The sequence below is a fragment of the Ananas comosus genome, linkage group 8, assembly GCF_001540865.1.
Source record: "Ananas comosus cultivar F153 linkage group 8, ASM154086v1, whole genome shotgun sequence".
Lineage (NCBI taxonomy): Eukaryota > Viridiplantae > Streptophyta > Magnoliopsida > Poales > Bromeliaceae > Ananas > Ananas comosus.
The window spans coordinates 11,912,886-11,935,802 of record NC_033628.1 but is presented as its reverse complement, the minus strand read 5'-3'; the positions used below and the strand labels follow the sequence as shown (position 1 = coordinate 11,935,802).

Genomic DNA, 22,917 nt, shown 5'->3' with positions numbered 1-22,917 from the left:
GTAAATACAAAATTTTTTATTATGTTTTATTTATTAAAAATTTGTGATATAAAAAATTTTTGGTATTAAAAAATTTCGCGCACTCGAGAACGGCGTCAGGGATCGGAAGTGCGAGAACCGCCGCAGTTGGAGAACTAGATCTGAGGAGAACTAAATCCTCAGATCGTTGCCCGGGATCAATTCGAGTAGCTCATGGGGCCGAGGGAGCATGCCGCGTTCGGGATCGATCCTGTAGTGCACGGCCCGGAAGGCGTCGGTGCGGAGGGGCGAGTCCGGGATCGAAACAGTAGCACGCGGCGCGGAAGGTGTCGACAAGGGGGTGCGCACGGCTCGTGTCGTGGCATCGTCGGAGGGTCGGATAGGGATAAAGATCGCCACTGGAGAGAAGGGGAAAGAGGAAGAGAGATGGAGGGAGAAAAAAAAAAGAAAAAAAAGAACGAATCTGTAAGGACTGAGATTTTTACAGTGCAACTAAACTCTCTGTTGAAGATGTTTATGTGTGTAATTTAATTACATAAGCACTCGTCAAGTTTCAGGAGAAAATGAGCTAAAATGGAGAAGTTACGCGATTATTAGTTTTCACTTAAGTGAATAGTAACTCCGGTTTTCCGGAGAAGCCACGGAGTAGAGTTGGCTTTCGGCGCGTATCGGACTCCGTTCATAGCGATCCAATAGCTCGTTTTGAACGGTTCAGCTATTCTGGAACCAATGGCACTGACGGATTTTAGATCTGATGCACGGTTTTCGAGAAAATCTGAAAATACATGTTTCTTATGTAATTGTGCATCATTTTGGCCTTTTGGAGAGAGAATGGATTTCGTCGTGAATCGGAGATCAAATCGGACGAAACGAAATGCTAGATTCGATGCCTCGACGTGCTGAACGCGTTGGCGTGATCCGATCGGAAATCCGATGGACGGATCTTTGGGAATTGCAATAAGTTCGCTAAGGGGTCGAGAGTGGAAAATCGGGAAATTCGCAAAAGTCGTAATATTTTATGTACCGAATCGCGCGAGATCGATTGTGGAGGTGCAAAAGCGCGAGAGTTACCCATTGTGAAGGACTAGGGTTGAAATTTGTAGTTCGGTGGACTTTTGTGCAAAATTGCACTTTGTATACAATGTGCATCTAGGGTTTCTATGCACGAAACCCTAGATCTACTCAACCCAGCGCCCAGCTGTGCCCTAGCCGCCATCTGCAGGTCCATGCCCTAGCAGGGCGCGCGCCCCGGCCGCCGGCGAGCTTCCCCAGCCGCCGGAAACCAGGATCGGCCTCTCCTCTACTATCATCTCCACCTAGCCACCATCTTCTTTGGTCTTTGAGCTCGAGGGGTGACCATCCACGTCGAGACTGCACCCTCTGGCAGAGACCCTTCTCCAACATCATCGCCGCCGGCCGCCGCCGTCCCGACCGCCCCGGAGCGCCGCCACCGCAGCCCTGGCAGGATGCGGCCAACCTGGACAGATCTGGCCGAGGTTGTGAGATCTCCTCCTCCTCGCCCTGCTGCCGCTCGGGATTGGATGAACCACCCTTCTCGATCTCCCCGGCGCCGTCCCTACCAGCCGTCGCCGTCCGCACGCGCCGCCGGCGCCGTCGGGACCATCTACGGCAATCTGCTGCAGCTCGGGCCGAGCTCGAGTCAGCTCGTGGCCGCGAGCTGCAGCCGCCTCGAGGCGGTCCGCCCCGCCTCCCTCTTCTGTCAGCGACCTCACGCGCGTGTTTCCCGGCGTCCCCGACCACCGCCGGCCGCCGCCTGAAGCTCCTGCAACCGCCCAGACTTGGTGCGGGCCGAAGCTGGGCTTCCCTCCTTTCCGCGCGTCGCCGCTGCCCACAGCGGGGAGCACCACCCTTCCCACGGCCTCCGGCGAAGGATCGCCGTCGCCCCGACCTCCTCCGACCGCCGCCGCGCCGCCGGGAAGCGCTGAACTCGAGAGCCACTTGGAGGAATTGATCTCTTCCGCCGCGCCACCGGCCGCCTCCCGCCGCCGGCCAGCAGGTTCCCCGGACCCCTTGGACCATCTGCTCCCACCTCCGGCCGAAGCGCTCGCCGTCCGGCCGCCGGCGGCTAGCCCTAGCTCTGCCCTGGCCGGTAAGCATTGTTGCTGCTGTCCTGCACATGATTCCCTGTTCTAGTCACTGTTCCGGCGACCCGAGGCTGTTCCAATGCCTCCGGGGGTGAGCACGATGATAGTCTGTCAGTCCTGATCACAGTGCTCACCTCAATTAGGGTCAGCGAGCCCCTAGTTAGCGAGATAAGCACGTTTTTCATGCTGTGCGTGCTGTTCGCAGATTTTCGCGTCACTCCAGGCTCTCCGCAGTGGCCGAAATTGCTCCGAAAGGTGAGCACGGCCTCCGGCACGTCGAAACCTATCAATGGGTATATTGGCTCGGCCGATTCACTTCTGGTTTGTGCAGACAGACCATAAAAGCGCCGAAATCGCATGAAATAATGCGATTTCGGGTATTCGAAAGGGCTTTTATGCAATTCCGGTTGTTGCGGCTGCTGTTGGCAGCATGGGTAGGCTGTGGGTGATCTCTGGACTGATTGTCCAAGGCCCCGAACCTTTGCGAAGATCGGAAATGTATTTTCGGTGCGTTTGTCGGCAAAATCCGCCGACGGAACGCGGTTTTGGTTCAGAATTATTCCGACGGTGCTTCGTGAGCTTTTGTGTAGTCGCTGAGCCTTGTTGGCTGGTCACTCGCGTCATTTCGAGAGTTCAGAAATGACAGGNTATATATATATATATATATATATATATATTTCCGTAGCATTACTTAGTATACAATTTAATTTTCACCGTAGTCCTACATCTCTTATTTATCGTTTTGGACTAAAAACAATTTATGCGAGTGAGTGAATGAGGTGCATGTGAACCATACCGTTGTAGCGGCGTAAAGCAAGGCAATCTCGGCCAACTTGCCCTAACCAGGGACCATTCAATTGAATGTACTGTCCCTATTCGTGAGTGATAATTACTATTATTGTTCTCTTTCTGTTTCAGATAAAGTTAACTATCACCAATTCACCTTAGCTTAGATGGAAAGATCCTTTATTTAGACTTTTCCATGTAGTGGGTCCGAACGAGACCTATTATTACGGTTGCCTCCAATAATGTATTTGCGGGCCTTTTTAGAAGAAAAAAAGGAGGAGAAGTTTAAAAAAAAAAAAATACAGGGTTTCATTTGTACTGGATAAAGTTAATGCCCTAGTTAGGACTAGTTTGGCACTTTAGATTTCTTTTACCAAACAGCTATTTAAATCGAATTGTTCTGTCGCTCTTTCCCGCCTTCTTTTTAGTTAAAATTATCATCACCCATTCATCTTAGTTCAGTGGGATATTGATGATAGTTTTATACATTTGAAAGGATATTTAAAATGATATTTTAGAGGTTTAGAGGATTAGGTTTGAATTGGCACTTTATTACAACACAAGGCAATGGCATTCACAGTTTTGCCACATTATTTAGGGACAGCTAACAAATGCCTACTCATGGTTGATAATATATCCAAAAGAGAATGGTCCGGAAACCAACGGTGAGTTGAGACTGCGGCAGCGAGACTGTTGATCATCTGCTTATAGAATGTATAATCAGTAAATTGTTTATGTTCAACATTCTAAAAGATAGGCATATTTCGGGATATGTGACGGAGGTCGGGAGTGTCTGGGAGTTTCTGTTAAAGAACAGCCTCCAAGGGACAACATCAAAGAATCTAACGAGAGTTACAATATCTTGGTAGATGATCTGGCAAGAAAGAAATAACGTAATTTTTAGAAACTAATTTTTTGACCTCCCAATGTCTGTTAGATGAATTTGAGACGTGGATAGAAAATGAACGGAGTTTTACAGCTCTTAATAACTTGGTTTGAGCGAGGAGTGAAATTTATCTATTTTTCTTTGATTTTTTGGTTTTGTCTTTGTCTCTTTTTTTTCCTTTTTTTTTTAGCTTTTCGTTGCCTCATATTTTTTTCGTGGCCATGTTTTTAACCCATGTAGATAAATTTATATGCTAAATGAATGAAATAGATAATCGTGCTATCTTTCTCTTTCTCAGGAAAACAAAAAAAACAAAAAAAACAAAAGCAAACTAATCAAAGTATGATTAATTGTTGAGCGACACAGTGAAAACATGAATGAACGGGACAAGGTAGTACAGTTGTCTCACTGTCCAAAAATTTTTGAAAAAATAGAGAAGCAAAATTCCATCAATAATCTTATTATAGCTTCTCTTGCGGAACTGTCCCGTATCAAAATATATATCTTCAAATACTAGCTAACAATCGGAGCGATTTCGTTCGTGGGTGTTAATACAATATCAGCACAAAAATAGGTTTGCGGTCGACGGATTCCAAGTTGATTGAGCGATCATTGTAGCGCTGTTTGGCTCGGCTTCTGCAACTAAACAAGAACTACAAGTCTAGCAGCAGCAGCAGCAGCAGCAGCAGCATTGCAGCAGAGAAGCGCTTCTGTGATACATTGTAAATCTACTTGGAGGAAAAGCAAATTAAACCAAAAAAGAAAAAGGTAAAAAATAAAAATAAAAAAATAAAAAAACAAGAAAAGAAAAGTGTGGAAAGATGTAGTGGGCTGGATCTTACAAACGTTACCATCAAGTTTCTGGGGAATTTATACTCACACCCCACAAAGGCCAAAATCTCTTTTGCCATGGCCACAAAAGGTCAAAATTGCTTTTAACAAAAGCCACACCACACCACACCACACCACACTCGGACAAATCTCTGAGGATGTAGATTTGTACCAGCGTCGCACCACAAAAGCAAAGCATGCACCACACAAAGCTATAATTTTTTTTCTGAAACACAAAAAAATAACATAAAAAAGTTTCTATACCCATAAAATTAAAGAAAAAAAGAGCATCTTTTACATCACATTTTAGCCTACCAACCCAAAAAATTCTATTTTGGGTCCACTGCACAAACACCACACACCACACACCACACAACACAACACTAAAATTAGGATCTAGTCACAGAAACGAGTTAGAAAATGGCCAAAAATTTTAATTAGAAGTGTTAATTTTGTAGATGATTAGGAAGCAGGGGAGAACGGCGCGGCGATCGAAGACGACGAGCTCGCCCTTGCCGAGCGAGACCGAGTCGCCCTCCGACTCGGGATCCGACTCGGTCCAGATCCCCTCGGCCGCCACGCCGCCGCCGCCGCCGCAGTGGAAGCGCATCACCTCGTTCCCGTCCGCGGCGCAGCGGGGCTCCCCGGAGCGCGCGGCGCGGGCGCGCACGGCGTCGCGGTACTCCTCGAACCGCGCCGCGGTGCGCGCCGGGTTGTGGACGCGGAAGAGCATCTCGATCTCGCCCGGGAACGGCGCCGCGCCCCAGCTCGACACGAAGATGATCTCCACCACCCGCCGCGACGAGTGCCCCTCCGGCACCTCCGCCAGCGTCGGGAACGCCCCCCCCTCCGCCGCCGCCGCCGCCGCCGCCATGGGCGAGGCGGGGAACGCCGAGGGCTTCGCCTTGCTCCTACTGCTACTACTACTACTACTAGCCCTAGCACGGCGCCGACGTTTCGCAGCGGAGGGTATTTTGGGAAAAGAGGAGGGGTATTTCGGTAAAAGCGAGGAGTCGGCGCAGGAGATGGGGAGGAGGAGGGGCTTCTTTAGAGAAATCGGCGGCGACGCGACGTCGTCGACGGCATTGGATTTGCAGCGCAGGGCTCGAACCCAGCCCGTCGCCATTGAAGTCGGCGCCGGATTTCCTACTCGTCGCCGACTTCTCCTTTCCTTTCCCCAATCCCCCCACGCTCTAATCCAATCCAATATAATTCAACACAAGAGGAGGATGCGGCAGCAGGGGCTTCGTAACTTTTGTATGTGCGTGTTGGTGGTGGACCTTCCTCCATTCCTTCCTTTCGGCGGTGTTTTATCGCAGCCCAGGAGGTGATGCATCGGTGTTGGTCTTGGAATTTGGGCCCCAGTACCATCATAAAAATATTAAATATAATTTAATACTAATAACAACAACAACAACAACGATAACAATAATAATAATAATAATAATAATAATAATAGAGTAGCGTTACTATACTATCAGAAGTATAAAAAATTCGTTGCTTTTGACTTTTTGACCTTTCGTTCAACTTTTTTCATCATTCTTAATTTTTGATTCAATTCTATTATCCTGTGGGGCCGACTTAATCCTAAAAATACTATTTAAAATGTCGGAAGCATCAAATTTTATATAATTCTGATAATATAGTAGCTCTTCATATAATAATATATATAAATTTAATTTATTTTTATAGTATTTATTTATTTATTTATTATTTTCAATGAATTCAATTCACTCAAGTGTTGATTGAAGAGGGCTTTTACAGCGTGGGGTGGAGTGTGGGTCGCGGGAGGGAAAGTACAGTCGCAAATTACAAAGCAGAGTGGTTCGGTGGTGGTGTTTACGAGTGCTCACAGGTTTTTTTATTTAATCTATTTTTGAAAATAATTTGATTTAATTTTGGTTCAATTTTAATTTTGTTTTTTTGGTTTTTAACCGAACAGAACTGAAAATCGACTAGTAACAAAGCTGAACTAAATCAGCTTGGTCCGGTTGTGAATTTGATTTGAAAATTTTCGGAAAATCGAACTAAATCAAACCGAGTACACCCCTTGCCTTAACGGATTTTAAATTCCAAACTCTTTTTTTTGATAAAAAAAATATATTAAAATAAAATGTATGGGAACCCTCAACTTTCAAAAAGTATACACTGCCTCATTTCATACAAAAAGAATGACGATCATTTGGATATCAATATTATCAAATAACGAAAAAAAATTGCACCGTATGAGCATCATGTCCATAATACATTCACTCATATAAAAATTTAAAGTTCTGTTTTCAAAATTTTTAATATTAAAAAATTGATAAGATTTTTTTTAAAAAAATGTTGGCCTGGATGGGGATTGGGAGCGTAAGATTTAAACTAAATTAGGCTTAGTTTGGTATTGATAGGAATGGAGTTGAGAAAAAGAATATAGGAATATACTTCTGTGTTTTCCGATGAAAACGCAGAAAATATATTGTAACGGACTAACGACAATATGCAGAACGCAATATTACGTACGGAAACAAATAAGGTATTTTACCATTGTCGTTTTTCACTGCACGTAAAACAATTTCTCCGCAATCCCAAACGATACCTTGGGCTTAGTTTGGTATCGAGGTTTGTCAAATACTATTAGATAGAATGGAGTTAAGAAAAAATATATAGGAATATACTTCTGTGTTCTCCGATGGGACCGGAAAAAATATATCTTAACCAACTAACCGCAATATGCAAAACGCAATATTACTTATGGAAACAAATATGATATTTTTTCATCATCGTTTCTCACCGCACGTAACGCAATCTCAAACGAAATCTTAGTAGGTTGGTAAATAGCACTATTTTTTAATAAAAATAGAAAAATACTTTTTTTCACAATAAATATCCTTCAAAAGGAAGTTATAATATTGCATTTATTTGACTCTTTATTATCTTACGTGCTACAAAGCCTACAATATAATCAATTTCAGATATATCTTATATGCTATATTTATTAGAGATGACTGTGTCCTTGACATTATTTTCTAAATCAATATTTTCTAAATTTATCTTAATTAATTAAGTTAAAATTTCTATAAATTTATTTATTCTTTTCATTTTATTGTTAATAAAATTATTGACTCTAACAGAAAAATTAATTAATAGTACTTTTTTTTAATCTTTTTGCTTTTTTATATGGAAAAAGGCATATTTTTGGGCATGAAAATTGGGCCCATCAAATTGGGGGAATTGAGGCAATTAGGGAATACAATGATTTGGCCTTTTCTTTCATTTAAAAAAATTTTTCTAATTTGATAGATACTGCATTTGTTACCTTGATTCTTAGATGTGATAACTGATGTTTATTGACAATATATAATAGATAGAAACAGCGAAAACAAAATGATCGAAACATGAACGAGACATGTTTGGATGTGTGTAACTCACACATTGAATCTATCAGTTTAAAAAAATGGGACAGCGGCATGTTTAGTTTGCTGCTCAAATTTGACAAAACTAAGTTGAGTTCGTGCGACCCGCGATCTCATGGGTTAAGAGACTACACTATGTTTGATTGGAGTTTTGTCTAAGTACAATCTAATTAAAGCTAAACATAACTTATGATTACCAAATATTTATAGCTTGTTGGGGTATCCTACATTTTTTGCATTTAAACTCGAATTTAATTGTCGAATAACTTGGGATACATCGCATTCACTACTACAATATTTGGACGAAACTAACCCTGTGGAGATTTTATGAAATGAATCATATCTCTCTCATTTAATAACTAGATATTGTCCTCAAGCTCCATTAATGTCGTTACTGCTAGTATGTACAAAACCAGTAACGTTGCTTTGCATCATTTCTTATAAAATACTAATATTAACATTTCAATTTTCGATTAAATTCCGTTAATGAACAAGGAGTAGATACAATAAATCTCTTTGTCAATAGTAATTCCGATAATATCATTATCGCTGTGTTTCCTTAAAACTACAAAATGTTATCATCATCTTAAACTATGAAAATTTCCTCTCGATAAGATGAAAACTATAAAGTTCATTAATTGAACCTTTCTATAATTCACCATGGTACTCTCTCACGCTGGATAAAGCATTACAAATTGTGAAGTAATATCGTTTTAATGTCGTCTATTGGGAGTTAGCATGTGACATCAATCAACAAAAATGCTACCCAACAAATTTCAATCATCCAAATTCTATATATTAAGTGAAAAATCCAATAAAAAAATAAGACACAAACACAACATATATAGACACCAAAAAAAAGGTCCCATGGAAATAGCATGTGGGGTAGTATAATGTCATAGTTTGGATTACTTTGAAGTCATTCTTTTTTTTCTTTTTTTTTTTTCTGTGTTCTAACAAGTAAACGGTTTTAATATTCCCCTTCGAAACCTAACCAACTCTCTATAAAAATAATAATAATAATAATAAACATATGTTTTTTTTCTTCTAATTAATCATTGGTGTACACATGTGAGCTGTAGTTACATGTTGAAATAGTTTAATATGAGAAGAGAATGTTACTTAAAATCATTTGGTATATGAGTTCACATTTATTAGACACTAATTAACCACTAAACAATAGAGAGTTGCTATTTGGTTTCGAGGATTATCATATGCTCCACATGAGGGCTATGAGTATTAATAACTTTTGCCCTAATCAAGAATGATAATGCAATTAGATGTGAATCCAGTTTGAATAAATTATCCATATTTAACTACGATTAATCGTACGATTAGTCATTGATGCTCCATTTGTGATATGCGAGAAAGCGAAACAAAAGGAAATTAACCACACCTCACATTGCACACACACAAATCTTTTAGAACAAGGTGCCATCATATTTGATTATAACTTAGCAAATTTAGTTGGTAGGCCAACAAAGAGTCACATACATAGACAAGGATTTGATGCTGGAACTAACTTTGATGTGTATTGTTCATTTGCTTTTGCTTGTCAACTAAGCAGATCACTTAAATTTTGTTTTCTTGTCCATATTTTATTCTACATGCATATATGTCTTAGTTCTAGTTGGTAGCATGGTTTCTTTTTTGTTCTCCAAAGGAAGGGATATAAAATTAGAAGGATAAGATTGAAAGAGTAATATAATTAATTAAGTAGTCACTGAAACTTTAAACAAATCTTGAAATGGGACAAAAGTGCTTCTCTTTTACTCGCCACCCACTCTTTATTCTTTTTAGAGCAGTGCTACGTGTACGTCTATAATATATGCGTAAATTAATCTAAAATTTCAGACTTTTCGATGCCTAAATTTACTCATTTGTCTAATCATTTTTGTTTAACTAAAAACTCAAAGAGATTTTGTAAATCTTTTAATTCAAGAGCATAATACAAGTAAAGCATATTTATATTCAAGCAATGCAGTTTATACACAACCCAATGAAGCGAAAAGAAAGGATCATCAAATGAAGCGAACCAGACTTTCCGATCTAGTGGGATGTTGGTGGATCACTTGAAAGGTCAGAAACGACTGTATATTTCGAAATATCCTCCCCAACCCAGTGTTGGCAGCCCACAGACTCAAGTCGCTCGTCAAGGAGTGGGATCTTCTTCTCGAGCCTTCTAGCTAATCGTGAAGGACTTTTATTTTTTTTTTTTTTCACCGCCCTTTTCGGGGGCTAGTTGCTCCACACTTGTAGCTTAATTTATTGAATCAATGAATGAAGCAGATAGCGTCCTACCTTTTTCTCAAAAAAAAAAAAATACAGTTTATACACCAATAACATAGTCTCATGCATTTCCTTATGCAGATCTTAAACTTTTAATCTTTGAATCATTAAAGCATTTTTTACTTATAAAATAATTATTTTTTTATTATTATGCTAAATGCGTAACTTTAGTTCAAGCCAAGCAGGATTAGCATTTGTTCAATCTCAAACCTTGTCTGATCTTTTTTTCTTTTTTTATTCATACTAGAAGTCTAAATTTTTTTAAAAAATTTTAAAATAAATAAATATAAAATTTATTCATCCTTTTGAATGTCCTGATAACACTTTTCTTTTCTTTATATTATATTCATTAATTAAGCTCTAAACTATTATGATTTTGGGCCACTTTGGGGTTTCGAAGTGACAAAAGCTAACAACAACAGGAAAAGCGACAGTTTGAGATTTTTGATGAGAGGGACGGGGAATAACCCCTCAAAAATCGAGGATAAAAAGAAGGAATAAGAAGCCTTAATTACGATTAGAATATAAGAGCATTTGAACTGGGATGGGACATTTTATTTATTTATTTACTTTTTCTCCTCTTAAAGCTAGCGAGGTTAAAGAACGAACCGAGTTGGGCGTTGTGTCATGTGTGTTTGTGTGGGAGACAAAAAGGGTTTTATGCGCCTGTCCTTTTCGGCTCACGCCTGAGTTGGGGTACTAACTCCTTTTCCCGCGAGCCCCGGGAATTGTGCACTCTGCCCGGGTCTGACTCGGGTGTGACTCGGTACTGAGCCTGCTATTCAAACTACGTTTGGGATTGCCGGGAGAGCGCGCTGGATAACGTAACCGTTAAGTTAGCAAACTTCTGACGTCGGAGTAGAACGGCTTCATATCCAGGTCTAAGCTGACGCAACCGAAAAAATCGGTGAAGTTTGAGTAATTGAGATCTAGTATTCTCCTAAACATGTCCAAGGGGGTGGTCCGTGGTCGTTACGGGTGAAGTGGAGTGCGTGAACTAGAAGTTGGGCGGAACTCGACAACCATGTTATTTGGAATGTGCGGAACTTGTGAGATTGAATCGCAAGCCGAAGTTGCAAGCTCGTAAACCCAAAGTTGTCGAACGCGCACCGAAGCATCAAAGCAGTTGCATTCGGAGAACTCATCGACTTGAGTTTGCTTCGGCTTAAACAAGAGCCCAAGCCGAGCCCATAATCGTTAGGCCGACCCATCCATGAAAGGCCCATTAGTAATTACGGCCCATAAAATAATGGAAACCGTTCTTTTGGCCCACCTCCCCCGCTCGTCGTCTTCTTCCTCCGACGACGCTCTCTCCCTCCTGAAAGCCCTAAAATTCTCCGGCGACGTCCTCTCTCTCTCCGATCGAATCCCTCGATCCCAAGCGCTAACGCTCTTCTTCGCTCTCGGAGCGGAGGATTATTGCATCGCGAGTGGGGTTAAAACCTGGCTCCGATCGCCTTCATTCATTGAGGTTTTTGGAGATTCTTCCTTTGATTGAGGAGTTTCTATCGTTCCCCCTTTCAAATTTGTTTTATATCTCATAATTTTATTAAAGTTCTTGTTATTTAGTAATTAAGGTATACTGAACGCCTAATTTAGAAGCAAGGAAGTGGAGTTAATGCAGAGTAAAAACCTGATTCACTTTGGGAGTTTGGTGAGCATTGGTGATTCTCGGATTTGTTGTAGCTGAATCTGATTGTGAACTTAGCCTCTTTTGTCGCAGGCGGTTCCTTCCCTTAGTTGATTAAATTTGGATCGCAACATCGACTTTTCATGTCTGTTTGAGATATCTAATTATTTATGGATTTGTCCGTATGTTATCCGCAATGCAAAATCTCTTGTCGGGACATGATTAGATATATGGGCTTTAAACTTTGAGAATTAATACAGAGTTCTAAAACATGATTTAGATGGATCTGGCAGTTTCTGGTAGCATTGTGGTCTTCCAAGTGCTTTGCATGTTATTGGGTAGATGAGATGATTTTGAGAACTCTTTTGGTCCCTTCAGGCATAATTCCTCTGTCTCTTTTGAATACGATGCATCTAATAAGCTAGGCATGTAGCATTATGTGTCTGATGATATGTGATTTGTTTTCTGGCACAGCAACTTACAATGACCTTCAAATATCAACTAATGATATATGATTCCTCTGTCCTTACGAGTACGATGTGTCTAACCTAGGAATTTAGCATTATGCATCTGATGATGTATGATTTGCTTCATCGGGTGGCAACTTACAATGACCTTCAAATATCGACTAATGAGAACGAACAAATCGATGCCTGCCATTTTTTACCTTATCATGATTTATGGAGTTGAAGATCGTTCTAACAACAGGGAAGGAGTTCCAATTAACCAAATGAAGTTGAAAAAGACAATGATTGAGATCATCTCATCCGTGCAGCCTGATTCCTTACCAGCAAACCTCCATCTAATTTCTTACAATGTACCTCTATTTGAATAAATTTTGTTGCTAAATAATTTGGGAACAATATTCTTGAGTTATATGAAGGATCCATTCTTTACAGTGAAAAAGTTCCAGACCCAGTCTCTGAATTTAGCCTAATTTGAGATCGGCCCCTGAACTTGGAAACAACGTAAAATAACCTGAACATTCTATATTTAGTTGCTTGTAACCGTCAAATGGTGATATTTTGTCAAAATTAAAATCATATTTATCAGGTTGTTTATGAAATTTTTTTAATGTTCAGGTAGTTTATGACATTTTCTTTACATTGACTCTATGCTGTATGAATAATCTTCTTCTTCATCTAGAACATAGATAAAGCTGTCTACTCCCAGCAATACAGTTAGCCTCTTTCTTAGATGGTGAGTAATATAGTAGTCATTGGACACTAATTTTTTTTTATTATTTTGTGAATCTTAAGGACTTCGTAATTTCTTTTCATACGCAAATAATTTTTTATCCTTTTTATATGCAAATGATTTTTCATTTCCATTATATGGATTTGAGGGATGTTGAATTTTTTTTTAAGTGTTTATTTCTGCCTGTCCAAGCAAATACTTAGTAAAGTATATTACTGCATTAATTTCCTTTCTAATTTTGACTGAGAAAAAAAAAAAAGAGGATTATCTTCTGTTCCCAGCTAGTAGTTAGATGCAAAACTTGGGATACCTTTTTTTTCTTGACATATGAGTGGAAGAGGCAAAACTAAACAACAACATCCATGATAAATTTTTAGTCTTTCTGGAGGCATGCAAACTAGATAGTAGCTGCAGCAGGCTGATGTTTACTTGTGTTTACTAAGTTGAAACAAATTCAGAAGTATGCAGCTCCAAATAGAAGATTGTTTTCACTAGACGCTGAACATTTACTTTCATTCTATGGCACCGCAACTACATGCTGCCAATGTTTATATTCCTAATTGTCGTATAATTTGGAGCATTTTTATGTTAAAAATTGAATGTGTACGTCATGTCTCTTATTAATTGAATGTCACATCAATGGTCATTCTTATTTTCCGGACGACTTTATGCAATGAGTAGATGCAACCTCATCTTGTACCTCTGATCTTAGCGGAAAGAAACAACTTTTGTTACATCTGTATATCGATGTCCGACTTGTCAGATTTGCAGGAGGCTAACATGCTGCTGTTTGACAATTCTGTGACAAACTGCATTTACGTGTGTAATTGTTGAGTCATACTGTTGGGAAAAATGATAGCTAGCTCGTGCACTTCCATTTATTGCTTAACTAGTGAACTTTGGTGTAAAACAGCAATGTAGGAATTTGCTCGAAGGATGTCTTAACTGAAGTTTCTGCGGCCACAACCTGCAAATGCTGCTCGAGGATGATTTTGGTGTCCCAATTTCTTTGGCCTAGCCGGAGCTGCAAAAAGACTTTTTGAGCGGAGCTATTCCAAAGATGCCCTGACAGCTTTTTCATGATACATTCCCACTATCCTCCTGTTTAACTTGAATTGAAAACTTTAAGTCGGTGCATACGCTTTGGGGTGCCTAGATTGTCGTTTCTGCCTTCTGCGTAGCTAGAAGTTTTATATTTTAATTTGCAAAACAGCATCTGGCTTCTGCTGTCCTAATAGAGAAGCTATTCTAGAAGACTGTCACTAAAGCCTGTCATAGCTGGATGGCAGTGAGAATCCGATGCTGATATTGCGAAACTGCAATTACAGGTTCTACTGCAGCTGTACTAATTCTTGTTCTCGTCCTAAACTAATTCCTTGGATTACCATGAGGTGTGGTGTCGGTCTTTTTGGTGAAATGGAAGCTATTAGGGAGGAATTCTACACTGTCACACTTGCACCATATCATCAATAACAAGCCAATCATATTTCTTCTTTTCAAACAAAAGTACAATAAAAATATTTTTTTATAATCATGATGGGACATATACTCCTAAAAGGAGACATTTGATTGGTTTGTTACGCCACGTCACCAATATACCCGTTGCATTCTAGAATTTTTCGCTATTAGGTGGTAGGTGGCTTTTGTCCTGGTGGGACTGCTCGTGGACATGACGGTACAAAATTATCTCAGAAACAAGGCACATCCCATCAATCTTCTTCATTAGACCTACAAGGCCACTGCATTGGAGCAAAGGTTTGAACTTGTCTACAGAACCCGCACATGAGTGGGCTCTCCTTTTCTCTTAGTTTTATTTTTTAATTACCTTTATTCGTCTATTCATTTGTTCTTTCAGATTAAGTGGGCTCACGCAGGTGGATGAACCTGCTTTACATTTGGTACATGCGCTTTGATTGGAAATTTTACCTCTGAGTTAAGGATGATTATGTTGGATTTATATGTTTAGTGCGAAATATATTCTTGCTGATCTGTGTGATGTTCCCTCATTTGTGTGTGATCACAATTTACATGGCAGAAAGGCATTTAGATATCAATCTGAAAGAACTGCAAACTGCAAGTCGTGGGGCGTTTTTTTTTTTTTTTTTTTTTTTTTTTTTTTTTTATCNTTTTGAATTTTGAATTTATTTGCAGTCTATTTGATACCTATTTTATCCTTTGATAATGTTGACAGCTTTTACAGCATTTAAAGGTAAACTGATATTTGCTGGTTATTAGCTCAGAAATTAATGGTTAAAAGGTTCTGTGCCGGTGTTCCTTTCTGAAATTGTTGTTGGTCATATACACTACAGCACAGAAGCAGTAAATTAGCCGAACTATCATTCCTGGAAGTTTTAGATTTTTGTTTTTTAAATAACCTTTTTCCTGTCATCTTGCTGTTACTATGAGTCAGATAGAGGAGGGACACTTTTATGTAATATGCCCTTTCTCGGGTGCAATCTAGTTTGGTTACTACTAAATTTGTTGTCTCATGTTCATTTCTTATAACCATCTTCTCATTTTCGTGCTACTTCTATGCGTGCGTCGTGAGTTGTAACATTGTGAGCTAGTTTCAAATTGTGGAACAAATTCGGTGATATATTGTGCAGTACGAGAAGAATATGGTTATGAGATGATTTATCATATTCCGAGAATAATTTGGTTTAGAGTTTGTTATGTTAAATTGCATAGTTGTAGACCTTTGTTTTTTCATATTCTACATGGAACAATTACTGCATGCTTCTTGAAGGTACAAGCGATATTTTGAACAACATATCCATGCAGCCAAACATGCTTCAAAACATTTGCAGGTTAGGGATTTCGTTTCCAGCACTGTTTTGTTTTTAATTTTCGCTCAAAGGCTTGCTCCAAAACATTATGTTAAATTTTCGCTCAAAGGCTTGCTCCAAGGCCTCTGCCTGAGTGACAGGCCGGACTCGGTCAAATGGCGTTGGACCTCCAACCAACTATTCACAGTTAAATCCCTTTACCAGTTCATCACGGACGCAGGAGTCCGTGTCCCGACGGATAAGCACATCTGGAAGCTGAAAATTTCCGTCAAAATTAAGATCTTTATTTGGCTGCTTCTCAGAAAAAGACTTTCCACCGCCGACAAACTGCTCACCCGCGGCATGCACGTAGACCAGAACTGTACTTTCTGCGCAGTCCTAACGGAAAGCTGCGACCACCTTTTCAGCAACTGCGTTTACGTCAGATATCTTCTTCTTAGTACGGGAGGATTGGATGCGAACGTCGGGAGGATTGGATGCGAACGTCAGCAGTACTGATGACGCTTTAGGTCTCTGGGCCGAAAGTACTAAACTACCTGTCGCCACGACGAGAAACCAACGCTTGATCATTCTAGCTGCAACTTGGTGGGTAATCTGGACGGATAGAAACAATTCTATTTTCAATGGAAAGTCGCCCACGGTCTCCTGGTCCCTTCAACGGCTCAAATTACTGATCAACACTTGGACCACTATACTCTGATGCCCTATGTACCTTCCCTTTCTGTTCCACTTTTCTTTCTTTTTTCTTCTTTCTTACTCCTTTTTTCAACCTTTTGCCGCTCTCTCGGAGGCCCAAGCTGCCCCCAACTTGTATGCTCAGTTCATTTGACCTAATGAATGAAGCAGGTAGCTTGCTACATATTTTCTCAAAAAAAAAAAAAGAACTGTTTTTTTTTTAATTTTTTGTGACAGAAAGGTAACATGCTATTCGCTTTGTTTATTTTTTTAAAAAAATAAACTTAGTTAAAAATATGAATAAATTAGGATTCGAATTTGGAATCTCAGATATCTTCTCACTTGTATTACAAACGGTCAGTAATTTGAACGGACTGTTAACGGCTGCTCCTTTGGCCGCTCATTTCAGCTTTTCGCGCTCCTGCGGAGAAGGGAAAATTGTGGGAACGCTTCACGTGCAGCACAACTCAAAAAGTCTAGCTAGGAATTTTCATGCACTCATTTCACGATCTAAATCAGTGTCCTTTTTTTTTTGTCTTTTCCTTTTTTTTTGTTTTTTCTTAATGAAAGCGCTGAATTTACTGGTTATTGTTGAAAAAAATACATAAAAGGTTAATGGGTCACTGGGTTGTACCCTTTTTTTTTTTTAAGTGAAAGGTGGGAAGCTATTCTTTTCATTTATTTTTAATTTGTAAATGAATCTGAGCTAAAAATGTAAAGCAATTAAATTTTAAATTTTAAATTTTAAATTTTTATTGATATTAATTATCAAGCTGCTAAGTGTGGTAGGTGTCACACTGCTAAATATCGGTGTTGCGTTGTAACATGACACGCATTGTTTGGTAGTTGGAGAAATTCTACACTATCACACTTGCACCATGTCATCAATAATAAGCCAATCATATTCCTTCTTTTCAAACAAAAGTACAATAAAAATATTTTTTTACAATCATGATGGGATATATATTTCTAAAAGGAGATATTTGATTAGTTTGTTATGCCACGTCACGGATATACCCGTTGCATTCTAGAATTTTTCGTTTGGTAGACCCAAGCAGAATGATAACCTCTTTGAAAATCGAATTGCTAGGGAAAAGCAATAAAAGAAACAAGCCATGCTTATCTTAGGTCTCAAGATTCCATGCCATCAGCAATCGTGTAGTGTAGTGTCGTATCGTGTTGTTGTGTCGTGTCTCAAGAAATAGTTTCACAACTCTAAGGTAGTGTTTGGTTCGGGAACAAGGGGGGGAATAAGCCTTTGTTCCCCCCTTTGTTCCCAAACGCAATGTTTTGGTTTCCGGAAATAGTAGTTTTCGAAAATCTGGAACTAACTGGTATAAGGCTAAAACTGCTGTTCCACCCATTTTCTGGAACAAGCTTGTTCCTTGATGAGAACAAGATTAATTAAAATCTAAATTTAATTTTAATGGCAGTAAATTATTAATTAATCTAATTAATATATTTAAATTATTATTTATTACTTTAATAATTAAATAAGCAGGCTTTGTTTTAGGATATATTGCGAAAATATTGTGAACGGCAATGTTTACCATAAGCAGGCTTTATTACTTTAAATAAGCAGCAGCAAATAGACATTGTGAACGGCAATGTTTACCATAAGCAGGCTTTGTTTTAGGATATATTGCAAAAATATTGTATTACTATACCTGTGGTGAAAAAACATGATAAAAAAGTACAATATTTATTTTCATATATAATATCGCGTTCTGTATATCGCAATGAGTTGGTGTAAGTCGTCCTTCCATAGCATTGCTAAGTTCAAGAAGATGTTACAGCTGGAGCTACAAAGCATCGACAAACTAGAGCGGCAGGATCTGACTTCCGAACTACAAGACAAGAGGGTTCGCATTAAAACTCTATTTTATCTATTAATATTAGATATATCTCAGTACATAGAGAGCCAAAAAAAAATAAAATAAAATAAAAATAAAAATAAAAAAACCTTCTCTCAAAGCTTAAGTAGAGCAGAAGAAGCCTTCAGGTCATTTTCAAATCATGATATATATTACAGGTTACGTGAGTTCAACATAATTAGAATGCATTCATAATAATAGAAAAATACTATCTGTACGGTAAATATAGGTGTAAATCTTTCTCATTCTATAATTCACCAATTTTTTATAAAATTTTTAGTTTTAAAAACATTGATAAGGCTACTAATAAAATAGTAAATTTTAGTCAAGTAAAATATAAGATATATATATACCTAAACTGCATGTTCTGACGTGTCTAATGCATTAAAAAGACCATAACTTTTGATATGCCACGTCAGCATTAACTTACCAAGACCTTGAAACTGGAGAGTTCACCTAAGTTTGGCATGTTTGTTTGGATAAAAGTGGGTTGAAATGGAGAGAAAAAAAGTCGTTTTCTTGTAAAAAAACACTTTCATTTACAACTAAAATTATTTAATATTTTTTATTTAGTTTGCACTTTGTACAATTAAAAAATAATAGAAATTGATTAATTAAGTATTAATAATATTTTACTTTATAATTTTATTATTGTATTACTATAATTTATGTATAAAAAATAATTTAATTATTTAAAATTAAATTTTAATTATATAAAAAATATAATTATATCATTTTTATTTTTAAAATTTTTTAATAATTTTACATCATATACTTTCTACCAAACAAACAGTAGAACTAACGAAATTTCACTTTCACAACTATGAAATAAATAGCAGAAAAAAAATAGTATTCATGGAACTTTATTTCAACTCAAAATTCAGTTTCGATGGAACAAACATTTAGTGTCTGGAGCCAAAATTAGTTAACCATACATAATGTTTTGACTAGGAAACGGCAAAAAAAAAAAAGACAAAATAAAGGACAGGTTTATTCTACAGCACATGAGCATGTCTAGGGCTCGAGTTAGAAGTAAAGTGCATGAAAATAGGCCCCCCTCAACTTTTATATTTTTGATAAATTTGGTAAAATTTTAAATTTTCTTGGACTAAAATCATTTAATACTATAAAATTAGATACTAAAAGAGGTCTCAATTTGAAAAATAAAAGTTGAGAGGGACCTAGAGACTATATATAGGTGGGGGTCTCCACATATTTTCACCTATATATGTAGATTTTCTAGGGTTTGGCTCAACTTTTTTAGCATGTCCAAAGCTCAAGATACAGCGCACGTGTGGCTCTCATTTTTGGGGCATAAAATAATCATCATTTTGATCGTGGCATGCACTTTGCCTAGAAAAAAATTAATTTTGAAAAGGTGCAAGGTGACGTTTGTTGGAGTATATAACATCAAAATCGATGCGAAAAGATATTCTAAACAAAAAAATATATAAAAAAAATTATTTAACATAAGTAATTTGATTTGGAAAAAAAATTTGCTGTGCAAAAACATAGATAAACACTGAGAAATATTGTGACCAAATATTAAATTATTTATATTGTTATAACATGTATGTCACATAGGATTAATTCTAGTATTTTGGTACGAATTGAGGGACCTATTTTTGTGAGGCATCCACCAATTTTTTTTGATGGAATTCGTGAATTCATATCTTTCTGTTCAGCTATCGAATAAAAGGATAATTTGTCTCTAAAAATCGAAATTATTATTAGAGAACAATGTTTTATATTTTGAATTTATAATTTAACTTTAAAGAATTATATAAATACATACTAACTATTGGTGCATGCTCTCCTTAATCACATGAAGAAGACAAAAACAAAAATAATAATAATAATAGGACACTTGTAGTGTACGTTTCTGTTCTTAGCGCTGCTATATATATAAATAAATACTAATGAATCCCTATGCTATTTCTCCAATTATGGGATCATGTGGGAGACATAAATATTAATGAATCCCTATGCAGTGTATTTTTGTTAAAATATATTATGAAGCCAATAGGACCGCTGATTATTTAACAAGTTATGCGCTTAATTCAAGAAGTAAACTGGTTTTTTATCCTACCAGTGACCTTCCTATAGACTTCGTTAGGACACTTTTTGAAGACTCTGCAGGTAGAGTCTTTTTGCGCAAAGTGTAATCGGTTTTTTGCTTTTAATAAATTAGCCTGCTCTTTCGACCATATATATATATATATATATATATATATGGGTTATCTTGCATTAAAAAAAAAAAAACTAAATCCAAGTGCAACTTTTTCACATTATTTTGACTTCAAGTTATTATACTACGTACCCTTGCTCGTATATATCTTTATATACCATCGCCCATTATTTAATGATATTGTTCAGGTATATATAATTTCTACGCATTTTACTCCTCTAACATTGTTAAACAAAATAAAATTCAAACTATTAGAGAAAATATATGTTCATAGCTAGCTTTTCCCTGCCTCCGAACTCGAAATTATTCGATAATATGTAGTTATAAGTATCACGTAAACTAGCAGTTCATATCTGATTCTGATTGATACCTTGTTACTGAAGAGATCGCCTACATACGTATCGTCAAACGCAGCACTACTACGCAGATATATATATATATATATATATATATATATAGGTTGATAATTTTTTCTTTTATTATTATTATTATTTTTTTAACATGGAAGAGACGTGGCATGGGGTCGAAATTGTTGGTAATGAAATGGAGTGAGTGGTTAATAATGGTAACACATGGGATGGTGAGTGTTGAAGCAGTTTTTGTTCCTATAAAGCGAGACACTTATGTATATGCTAGGTTGTTGCCAAGCTAAGAAACTTTTTCTTTTATTATTATTTTTTTCCATTTCTTTTTTTTTTTCCTTTGTTTTTACTGCAAGTAGGATTTAATAACTTGTCTCTGGTTTTGTCAACCTTTCTGCTGTTCTGCTGGGGCAAACATAGTTGCAAATAAATTAGGGTTGTCAGCGAGTCGAACACCAGCAAGCTCGAACTCAGTCCGTGCTCGTTCGTTTATTAAACGAGCAGATACGAGCTAATTTGTTAAAATATCGAGCTGAAAAATTTAATCCGTGTTTAATTGATTCGTTCACTACGTATGCAGAACTATTACTCGACAAGAATAGAAAATTTTTCTGTTAAAAAAAAAAACACAGGATCATTGCCAATTTCAGTGCATATAATTGGCATTCCAAGCCCATTATTCACCATGTTATGTGCATTAATAATCTATTTTAATGACATAAAATTATTAATTTAACAACCATCACTAGCGCAAGTAATAAACGGATAATTCTAGCTAAGTTTATTTTCTGAAAAAAATGAACGAAACAGATAGTATTTTCTCTTTTTTTTCGGCTTAATTTCTTTTATTATTATCTTTTAGTATCTTCTTCAAATGAATATAATATATAGATTTATCCAACATACCAGGTGGGATTTTGAGTCAAATGGACCCATTTGATATCCCCATGCCTAAAGTTTGGTGGACACCAACAATAATTAATCCCAATATCTTAATTAATACATGCATTAATTTGTTAACTTTACATTGTACAAATAATTAAGCTTTTTTTAACTCTACGTGGCAAGAACTGTTCTCAACACATATATAACTTAATCAAACTTTTACCTAATCAAAGACTTTGATCAATGGATAATATTTAAAATCTCATAAGTTTTTAGTTAAGAAATAAAAAATAATATAAAGCTCCAAATAATGTCTATATAATATTTTAATTATAGGTAAAATTGTATAGACCCCTAAGCTATATGCCGTTTTGCAACAACCCTTTTAACTTTAGGCTTCGTTTGAAATTGCGAGGAGATTGGGTTACGGGAGGTGAGAAAGTACGTTAGAAAAATATCCTATTTGTTTCCGTACGTAATATTGCGTTCCGCATATCGCGATGAGTCGATTACAATATATTTTCTGCAGTCCCATCCGAGAACGCACAAGTATATTCATATATGCTTTTACCCCAACTCCATTTTATCTAATAACGTTATTTTTCTTGATTGATGCTTTAGCTTTTTTGTATACAGACGTCTAAATTTTCAAATTTAACTATTAGACCCCTGTCTTCAATTAAAGTTATTATATTATATAATTGTTTTAATCATATATATTGCATTTAGTTTTCTAAAGGTTCAAAAAATAAATAATTAATCTTTTGTATTCTAATATATATAAAAAAAAGTGATAGAAATTGAAGTTCGGTTAAACAAATATTCTTCGATCGTCGTACTTAATTATCAAACTTAGAAGTGACAAAATAGTTGTCTTTATATTTTTAAAGTTATACAGAATTATGTGCACAACATTTGATCAAAACATCATCCAAATTTTAAAGTTTTGAAGAATTAACTTGCAAACTCAATTATTTGTTAAAACATTATTCAAATATTTTTTTTTTTTTGAGAGATAAGTAGCACGCTACCCGCTTCGTTTATTT

At 37.3% G+C, this 22,917-nt stretch overlaps 1 protein-coding gene and 1 long non-coding RNA gene across 7 annotated transcripts; one reads left to right on the top strand and one right to left on the bottom strand.

Moving 5' to 3' along the window:
* On the bottom strand, positions 4,828-6,098 carry LOC109714254. The gene has a single exon (XM_020238794.1). It carries the CDS (start codon positions 5,711-5,713, stop codon positions 5,021-5,023), a length of 693 nt encoding a protein of 230 aa, XP_020094383.1. The 5' UTR covers positions 5,714-6,098; the 3' UTR covers positions 4,828-5,020.
* On the top strand, positions 11,507-16,746 carry LOC109714411. 6 transcript variants are annotated; one of them, XR_002217371.1, is made up of 3 exons: positions 11,507-14,856; positions 14,957-15,908; positions 16,190-16,746. It is a non-coding gene; the product is annotated as an uncharacterized LOC109714411 (long non-coding RNA). The 6 variants fall into 6 exon arrangements; XR_002217370.1 differs by having other exon boundaries at positions 16,092-16,746; XR_002217368.1 differs by having other exon boundaries at positions 15,997-16,746.